The sequence below is a fragment of the Hyperoodon ampullatus genome (genome assembly GCF_949752795.1).
Source record: "Hyperoodon ampullatus genome assembly, chromosome: 18".
NCBI lineage: Eukaryota > Metazoa > Chordata > Mammalia > Artiodactyla > Ziphiidae > Hyperoodon > Hyperoodon ampullatus.
The window spans coordinates 53,068,577-53,078,761 of record NC_136931.1 but is presented as its reverse complement, the minus strand read 5'-3'; the positions used below and the strand labels follow the sequence as shown (position 1 = coordinate 53,078,761).

General features: G+C 48.8%; 1 protein-coding gene across 1 annotated transcript; it reads right to left on the bottom strand.

Annotated features, from left to right (window-relative positions):
* Window positions 1–9,368: 9,368 nt before the first annotated feature.
* Window positions 9,369–9,971, bottom strand: BLOC1S3 (biogenesis of lysosomal organelles complex 1 subunit 3; the record flags this gene model as incomplete). Its single annotated transcript, XM_079724321.1, has 1 exon — window positions 9,369–9,971. The coding sequence occupies one exon, from the start codon at window positions 9,969–9,971 to the stop codon at window positions 9,369–9,371; it is 603 nt and encodes a 200-aa protein (XP_079580447.1).
* Between the last annotated feature and the right edge of the window lie 214 nt (window positions 9,972–10,185).

The following is a 10,185-nucleotide window of genomic DNA, read 5'->3' as shown; positions in this document are numbered from 1 at the left end:
TCAGCCAGCCCTCATTCTTCCCTCGGGCTAGAACAGGGGAAGGACTTAGCCAGAGCAAGAACAAGCAGAGATCTGGGGCCAGTTCAGATGCCCTGAGGCCTTCTGACAAGGACAGGGCACTCACCCCCACCCCCAGCATGGCTTGTGCCCTTGACTGAGCTCCTTGGTTCAGGGGGGGCTGAATAATGCCCTCCAGTGATCTCCAGGTCTTGAGCCCTGGAACCTGTGAGAGCTACCTTCCATGGCAAAAGGGACTTTTGAAGCTGTGATTAAATTAAGGATATTGAGGTGGGGATTATCCTGATTATCCAGATGGGCTCAAAATATAATCACAAGTATCCTTATAAGAGGAAGGCAAAGGGAGATTTGACAGAAGAGAGAGGGCAATGTGACAACCTCAGCAGAGAGAGAGAGAGAGATCTGAAGATGCTGTGGTTCTTTGAAGGTGGAGGAAGTGGCCATGAGCCAAGGAAAGCAGGCAGCCCCCTGAAGCTGGAAAAGGCAAGGAGATGGATCCTCCCCTAGAGCTCCAGGAGGAATGCAGTCCTCTTGATACACTGATTTTAGGACTCCTGACCTCCTGGACTGTAAGATAATAAATCTACATCAGGTTGTTAAAATTTTATTTAATTATTTATTTATTTTGGCTGCGGTGGGTCTTAGTTGCGGCATGCGCGTGGGATCTAGTTCCCGGACCAGGGAACAAATCCTATCCCCCTGCTTTGGGAGCACAGAGTCTTACCCACTGGACCACCAGGGAAGTCCCCAAATCTATGTTGTTTTTTGTTTTAAAGCTTTTTTTAAATTTTTATTTTTTTTATTTTTGGCTGCGTTGGGTCTTTGTTGCTGTGTGCAGGCTTTCTCTAGCTGTGGCGAGCGGGGGCTACTCTTCGTTGTCGTGCGCAGGCTTCCCGTTGTGGTGGCTTCTCTTGTTGCACAGCATGGGCTCTAGGCACGTGGGCTTCAGAAGTTGTGGCTCGTGGGCTCCAGTAGTTGTGGCTCGCGAGCCCTAGAGCACAGGCTCAGTAGTTGTGGCGCACGGGCTTGGTTGCTCCGCGGCGTGTGGGATCTTCCTGGACCAGGGCTCGAACCCGTGTCCCCTGAATTGGCAGGCAGACTCCCAACCACTGCACCACCAGGGAAGCCCTCTATGTTGTTTTAAGCCACTAAATTTGTGGTAATTTGATATGGTGACAATATTTTGGTGACAAAACCATATTTTCTATACCCCATCCATTCAGGGGCTCAAGCCAGAAAGCTAGGAGTCATCCTTGACCTCCTCCTCCCCTCCCCCTTAAGCAGGGCTATTGATTTCACCTCCTAGACAGTTCTTGACTCCAACCACTTGTCTCCAGATCCGCGTACTTGCAGGTTTGGAAGGTGATCTAAGCCACCATTGTGCCTCACCTGGATCCTTACACCAACCTACTGTTAGTCAAAATTTCAGAAACAAAGACCTGATTGAAATAAAAAGATGTTTATTGGGGGTTTGTTTGGACTGAAGCCCAGGAGACACAGATTCTAGAAGCACTTGTATTGTTCTCCACTGGATTACAAAATAGGGGAGGCTTATAAAAGCAAACTTGCAAAGTTACAGTTAGTTACATGAGTTGTTTCTCAAGAATTATAATTGGAGCTGGCAAGCAGTAAAGGTGCTTGTTAAGTAAGGATTGGTTGGGGTCCGAAATGGTTGCACAGTTACAAGGAGAGAACTTGAGAGGAGAAGGCTGCAGCTGGCAGGTATTGTTCTGACTACAGCTGGTGGTGTCCTCGGATCTGGCACAGTTCAAAGAAAGTTCAAGTTCTCAGTGGTGCAGAGAGGTGTCTGAGACCAGATGCTCAACGGCCGCTTGACTCCGTTTTTGAGCACCTGAACTGGGGTCACTCTATTATAATTTCAATTTGTCACCACTCCTGACTGGGCTTACGGCTCCCACTCTTGCTTCCCTCTGCCTTTCATCCAGTAGCTGATACAATCATTTCAAAGTGCAAATCTGATCGTGTAACTTACATGCTTAAATTCTTTCCATGATTCCCTGTTGTTCTCAGGAGAAAGGAACACAGTTCTTAAGGGGGCCCCAGCCTGGCCTGGCCCCTGCTGACTGTTTCGTCACATTTCACTCCCTGTGCACCCAGCTGTTTGCTCTTAGCATCCCAGCCTCCTGCCTCAGGACCTTCATCCCTGCTGTTCCCTCTGCCTGGGACACCTACCCTCATTTCTCATTTGCCTTATGAAATATTTACAATGTGCTAATGTTACAAGGAACAATGAACATCCCTGTCTTGACCATCCAGCTCAAGGGCAAAATGTCATCAATTTAGGTAAAACCTGCTAATTACTCCTCCTGGATAACAGCCTTCTCCTTGCCCCCCAGAAGCAACCAATATCGCAATTGGGGCATCTTTTATTGCTCCCACATTCCTTTAAACTTATAGAGCACGTGCTTACAAACCCAGCAATCCATACCAGTCATTTGCTTTTTTTTTTTTTTTGCGGTACGCGGGCCTCTCACTGCTGTGGCCTCTCCCGTTGCGGAGCACAGGCTCCAGACGCGCAGGCTCAGCGGCCATGGCTCACGGGCCCAGCCACTCCGCGGCATGTGGGATCTTCCCGGACCGGGGCACGAACCCGCGTCCCCTGCATCGGCAGGCGGACTCTCAACCACTGCGCCACCAGGGAAGCCCCATTTGCTTATTTTTTAACTTTAGATGGAGGATAACATCCTGAATGTATTCTTCTGCAGCTTGCTGTGGTCTGCTGATGTTATGTTGAGGGGATTCATCCATGTTTATACTTATATCTTTAGTTAATTCAGTTTCATTGCTGTATAGCTTTCCACTCTTATCAATATACCAAAATTTATATCTTCATTCTCCTGTTAATGGGCACTTAGTTACCAGTGTTTCTATTAACAGAGACCATGCACTGGGGTGTGCAGCGGGAACATCATCAGCTACCGGTTAAGCTGTCTCCCCAGGCGGCCATGTCAATGTCCGTTCTCACCCACAGGGTGTAAATGTTCTGTTGTTTCACCTCCACACCAACCATCAGTATTGTTAGACTTTTAAAATGTTGCCAATCTGATAGGCGTGAAATGCCTGTCTCACTATGGTTTTAATTTCATTTCCTGCCATTTAAAACTACCGTGAGTACCATTTTTCACCTATGAGATTGGCAAAGATAAAATCCGTTGCTGACGTTATTTGCCATTGGAAGGAAGCGGGCACTTCCACAGGGAGTTTGGCGGGGGGAGGTGTGTGAATTGGCCCAGCTCAAGGCAGGGCATCGGCCAACTCTGATAGGAAGCTTACATGTCTATATCTTAGTTTTTCTGTTGTACGTCAGGTAGAGAAAGAGTGTACATTCATTCTCTGTCTGCTTGTTTTCAGAATGGACTGATCTCCCCCATACCCCACTCCAGGCCAAATATCCTCTTATTTCCCCTCCAGCCGGCCCCCACCCAGGATGAATCCCCCGGCTTTTTCCAGGACACAGGAGGGGTGGTTGCCTCATCTGCAGTTAGGAGAGGCTAACAGGGATCTGGCTGCTTCTTAAACAGACTTTCAATCAACTCGTCTTATTTTTGCCTTCCCACTTACACTGTAGCTGTTTCAAACAACTCCTAAAATTTGAGGGAATTTTGCTGCTTAAAGTTGGTTCTCAGCTGTTGTTCTCTTCTAGGTTATTTTTCTCAGGACTGCTAAGATCTTTTCACTCATCTGGGTGCTTTTCATCTTTCCAAGTATTCTTGCTGTTCCATCTTCTTCCGTTCTTTCAAAATCTGTAGGATTCTGCCCTCTAAAAGTCCCTCTTAGAGAAAACTAGAACAAACCAGCGACGTTGGATTGGAATAGAAAGATAAAAAGCGTGTGCCAACAATCATGCTTCCTGGTATTTATCCAAAGGAGCTGAAAACGTGTATCGACACAAAAACCTGCACACAAATGTTTAGGGCAGCTTTAAATTCATAATGGCCAAAAGTTGGAGGTAGCTAAGATGTCCTTCGGCAGGTGAATGGATAAATAAACTGCGGTACATCCAGACAATGGGTTATTATTCAGTGCTAAAAAATATAAGCTATTAAGCTGTGAAAAGATATGGAGGAAACGTAAATGCATATTGCTAAGCAAAAGCAGCCAACCTGAAAAGGCTACATACTGTATGATTCCAACTATACGATATTCTGGAAAAGGCAAAATTGTAGAGACATTTAAAAAATCATTGGCTGCCAGGGGTTGGGGGAAGGGAGGGATGAATAAGCAGAGCGCAGAGGATTTTTAGGGCGGGGAAACGATTCTGTATAGACACTCTACTGGTAGATACATGTCATTTACACATTTGTCCAAACCTAAAGAATGTACAAGAGTGAACTCTAATATAATCTACAGACTTTGGGTAGTAATGATGTTGACGTAGGTTTATCAATTGTAACAAATGTACAATAGATGTGTGGGATACTGATAGCGGGGGAGGCTGTGAGGGTTAGGGTTGGGGGCATATGGGACTTCTCCATACTTTCTACTCACTTTTGCTGTGAACTACTCTAAAAATAAAGCCTATTTTAAAATGTGTGTATGGTATAGGGATTAGATAGTTATTTTGTTTTTTGCCTTGTGTTTTTCTTCTAGGTCTGTGCATTGAGGGCCTGGGAGTAGCAACACCTCATTAGCAATGAGCACACCCAGCACCCACATCTTGGCTTCTAAACACCATTTCCCACTAAAAGAAACCAGGGACCCTTGCAGAGATGGATGGTTTCAAGGCTGAGGCAGAGAAGAAAAACAAGATGTGCCTAGATCATTCTGTGCCGGAGGGCAAGAAAGTATTCAAAGAATGGTGAAGAAATGTCAATAGGACACAGAAGCCAGCTCGAAAGGGGTCCTGCTGGCCAAACTGGACACAATTTGAGCATGAAAATAGAGAGTAATATGTTATAACCCATTAAATAAAATAGGAATCTGGAGCACCCTGATGTGACCTCACCCTCCCCAGAGGGTGTGAATGGCTGATGCTTATGTCTCAGGCAGTCATTTACCCAAGGCAACATTGAAAGAGAGGGACCAAAAAAGTCAACGACTCTTCCACAACCCACTGCCCCACCTAACTGTAGTAGTTTCAAAATAGATCCACAAATTCTGATACTCTCATTCATCAAAGGTCTATGTCTCCTTCCCCTCCACCCCCTCCTTTGAATCTTGGCTGGACTTAGTGACTTGCTAATAACTGATAGAACACAGCAGAAGTGATCATGCATGACACCCAAGGGCTTCTACTTTGTCTACTGAAATATATTTGGAGTGCTGAGCTGCCATGTAAGGAATCTGATTACTTTGGGGCTGCCATGTTAGAAGGAAGCTCAAGGCCACATACAGACACTCCAGTCAGCAATCCTAATCTCTGAGTCATTGTAGTCCAGACAACTGAGTGAAATCACTGGGACCCTCTGTGCCAACCCACTTGCCAGCTGAATACCTGAGTGACCTCAGTCATTAACTACAAGGAACCAAAGAATCTTCCAGCTGAGCCTTGCTGGAACTCCTGATCCACAGAATCTGTGGGCATAATAAAACAACTGTTGCAAGCCACTAAATTTTTCGTCATTTGTTACAAAGAAATAAGAAGCAGAATACTATGTCAGGTCACCTCTTTGTCCCTGAGGACTTCTCAACATTTTGTTATTCCTCGGACCCGGATTTCTTTCTTTTTTCCAGTTTCTCCAAGGTTAAATTTGGGGAAGGGAACCAGCAGCCAATACTGGTTCATCACTTTATCATCTGATATGTTTTGCAGGTTTTTTTAAAATTAATTATTTTATCTTGGCTGTGTTGGGTCTTTGTTGCCGCATGTGGGCTTTCTCTAGTTGTGGCGAGCGGGGGCTACACTTCATTGCAGTGCACGGGCTTCTCATTGCAGTGGCTTCTCTTGTTGCTGGGCCCGGGCTCTAGGCAGGTGGGCTTCAGTAGTTGCAACATGTGGGCTTAGTAGTTGCGGCACACGGGCCCTAGAGCACACAAGCTTCAGTAGTTGAGGCACATGGGCTCAGTAGTTGTGGCTCGCAGGCTCTGGAGAGCAGGCTCAGTGGTTGTGGCGCACGGGCTTCGTTGCTCCACAGCATGTGGGATCTTTCTGGACCAGGGCTCAAACCAGTGTCCCTTGCATTGGCAGGCAGATTCTTAACCACTGCACCACCAGGGAAGTCCCAGCCTGCAGTTTTCAACTATGAATTTAGGTTTGGTCTATATTAGTCTGCTGTAATTCTGCATGAGGCTGGTTGAGGGTGTTTTCCCTGGTTTTGGCCAGAGCCTACTTTCAGTTTATTACTATGCTTGGGGTTTCCTGAACTGCTCCATAAGGGTATACCCAAACCCCAATCAGGCCTGAAGAAAAGCCTGTGGTTATGAATTCCCTGAGGAAAAATTCCCTCCACCCAGAGCCTAAGCCAAAATGGACAAGTTTCCTAGGTATGCCTCAATGGTATCAATCAGGTTTTTTTCTACCACATTCTTTCATTCAAGGTATAGCCCTTCAAGGGACTAAGTTTTATGCCAGGGCCTCTGCTTCTCTAATAAGTGCTTGGCCCGAGGTCTAGCACCTGTTAAAATCCAAGGCATTATATGATCCAGCAATCCCACTCCTGGGCATATATTCCGACAAAACTATAATTCGAAAAGATACATGCACCCCTATGTTCATAGCAGCACTATTTACAATAGCCAAGACATGGAAGCAACCTAAATATCCATCAACAGATGAATGGATAAAGAAGATGTGGTATACATACACAATGGAATATTACTCAGCCATAAAAAAGAATGAAATAATGCCATTTGCATCAACATGGATGGACCAAGAGGCTATCATACTAAGTGAAGTAACTCAGAGAAAGACAAAATCATATGATATCACTTATATGTGGAATCTAAAATACGACACAACTGAACTTATTTACAAAACTGAAATAGACTCACAGACATAGAGAACAGACTTGTGGTTGCCAAGGAGGAGGGGAAGGAAGGATTGGGAGTTTGGGATTAGCAGATGCAAACGATTATATACGGAATGTATAAGCAACAAGGTCCTACTGGATAGCACAGGGAACTATATTCAATATCCTGTGACAAACCATAATGGAGAAGAATATGAAGGAGACTATATATATATATATATATATATATATACACACACACACACATGTATATATATACACGTGAGTAGAACTAAATCCCTTTGCTGTGCAGCAGAAATTAACATAGGCCCAGGAGATTTCTCATGTTCTGAGCTCAGTACCTTTAAAAGGAAGTTTGATTTTTTAAACCAGTATTTCTGGGTATTTATCAGAGGCAACCACACTGCAGAAGCACCAGTCTCAGAGTCTCCTTCACAAAACACATTCATCAGATGGCATCATTCTCTGTTTACTGGCTGTTCAATAAAGACCAAGAATCTTTACCTGGTTTAAAAGCTCAGCTTCGTCTGGCCCCTGCTAGCACAGCACTCACCACCCTCACCACCCCCATCTCCCATGCTCTCTCAAGGTGGAGAATAGAAGATATCACCCTCTTCTGCTATTAAATAGGCTCTGCCCCCTTCTGACTCGGGGCCCTTGCATATGCTATTCCCGCTGACTGCAACTCTTTCCTACCCGACCTGTTTCACCTTTTTTACACCTTCAGGGCTTGGCTCAAACTCAGTCATCACTTCCTCAGGGAAGCCATCTGACCTCCCCCCAAACAAGGTCAGACAGACAGACCTCAGTTACACCCTCACAAAGCTCCTATATTTCTTTACGGCACTAATCACATTGCCAGAAAAATTATAGTTGAAGTATAAATTACAATTATTAAAACTATCCACTTACTTGCAAGAATATTTTAATGGCTGTCTCCCCCAGTGGACTGTGAGCTCTGCAAGGGCCCAGCCTGTGGGGCACCACCAGTGCCCAGCTAAGGACAGGCAAAGAACAGGAGCTCAATAAATGTGTGGTGAATTAACAAAATACAAATAAGTGCAGAACCAGGGCAAAACACTAGGAGCCCTGATTTCCCGGCCACAGGCTCACCTTCAACAGGCCAGGCGTGAAGGATCCCTTTCTTGGGACCCACATTCTCAGCAAAATCACCAACCTACCCGCCCCCAGCGTAGATGGAGAGATAAGAGGAACTGACCATATCAATAAATGTCTTGAGTTTTAATCAGTCTGCCATAGAGCGTTCTTCCCCACTTCTCCATCCTGGGGGCCCAGATCTCAGCTCAGGCTGGGGTAAGAGCAGGGGAGGGGAATAAATGTGAATGGAACTGAGGGACTGGGGCTGGGAGAAGAGGGACCAGGTGAGGAGCGGAAAGAAGGAGCTAACCCCAGGCCCTGAGACAAGCCAGACAGCCAAGCCCTTTTAGCATCCAGGGAACAACACGGTGACCAAACAAAATACATGTGGTCCTTATCAGCAAAGTGGTGTCGTATTGTACCCAAAGTTCCAGGGCGAGTCTGTATTGGGCCCTAAGTGCCTGCTGGGGGCACTCTCAGCCTGGAGAGTCAGGAGGAGGCCCATCCTGTACCTGGAACTTGGGCAGAAGGCGCCATCTTGGCCTGGAGGGTGGGAAGGACACACCAACTTGGGCCTGGAAAGCTGGGAGGGGGGACCTCCTCGGGTCAAGAGGGGGTCTCATCTTGGGCCTGATGAAGAAAACCATAGGGGGTCCCTGGAGCCCATAATTAAGTAGGTAGTTTAAACAGGATGGCAGAAGCAAAAAGCAGCAGAACCAAACCTAAGGGTACAGCTGGACCCAGGAAACAAGATCAGGCCAAGGGGGTGGAGCTAAGCCCAAGGAGAAGGAGCCAGGAGGCGGAAGGGCAAGGACTAGAAGGAGGAGATGGCATCAGAGCCAAGCCTGGGGAGCAGAAAAAGGGTCCAGATTAGAGGACAAAATTCCAGAAGTGGGACTAGGTCCAGAGACATCAGGGAATCTGCGCCAGAAGCAGGACCAACCCCTGTGAACAGAAACCAAGCTGAGGAAGGCAGACAGAAAGGAAAGGTGAGGCTCTGTGAACCGCTAAGATGGAGACAAATTAAGGAGTGGCTAGTTACCCAGGAGTTTGAGCCAAGCTTCAGACATACACAAGCTCTGAACCAGGGAGCAAGGGCCAGGACCAGGGGGAGGAACCAGATGCTAGGGCCTAGCAGGGCTGCACAGCATTAACCCCCCATCCTGCCCCCCCCACACACACACACAGAGCATTATCCAGGGGGCGGGTTATCTCTGAGGGTGACAGCAAGATGGGTGGGTGGCTAAACAGGGCACAGAGCCAGGTCCCAGAGGCCGCAAGGCCTACCCGCAGGGATCAGTCAGGCGGGAGAGTGGGTCACAGCTAGGCTCGCGGTCCCGGGTCTTGTTCGGGCTCGGTGCCCGGCACGCCGCGGATGTCGGGCAGCAGGCGGCAGCCGGCCACGATGTCCAGACGCTCGGCCAGCGCGCAGAGGTCCCCCCGCGCCAGGCGCACGCTGTGGGCCGCCGCCAATCCCGCCGCCTGGGCAGCCGCCAGCCTACCGGCCAGGGCGGCCACATCACGGCCCGCGCGGCGGTACACGCCGCTCACCGCGGCCGCTACGTCGTGGTCCAGCCGCGCCTGGCTCTCAGCCAGCCGGAGCTGCAGCAGCGAACGCGCGGGGGCGGGCGCCGGGGCCTCCTCTTTTCCCCAGGCCTCCCCGGCAGCCTCCCGCTGCACCACGAGCGGAGGCAGATCCCTCGGCGCGGCCTTCGGCTCCGGCTCCGAGTCCGAGTCGGTCTCCGCGGCCTCCCCGGCCACCCGCAGTCCCGTGGGGCGGCCGCGCGTCGGGCCCGAGAGGACCAGGTACAGCTCCTCCTCCTCCGACGAGGACACAGAGAGCTCCGAGTCCGTCTCGGCCGCCTCCCCCGGCACCACCGTCTCAGGCCTCCGCAGCGGCCTCCGCCGACGACTCTGGGACGCCATGGCGCGAGCTAGGAAGACGCGCGAAGGGATGATATGAGAGGCGGGCGCCCTGCCGTGGTTAAAAGGCGCAAGTTCTGGATTCTCAGCCCCTCCACTGACTACCTTAGCAATTTGGGGCCATCTGCTTCCCCTGCATGGGCCTCAGTTTCCTTTTCTGCATCATCATCCCTGATGATGATGATGATGGGGGCTACTGGACCCCAGCCGCCTCGGT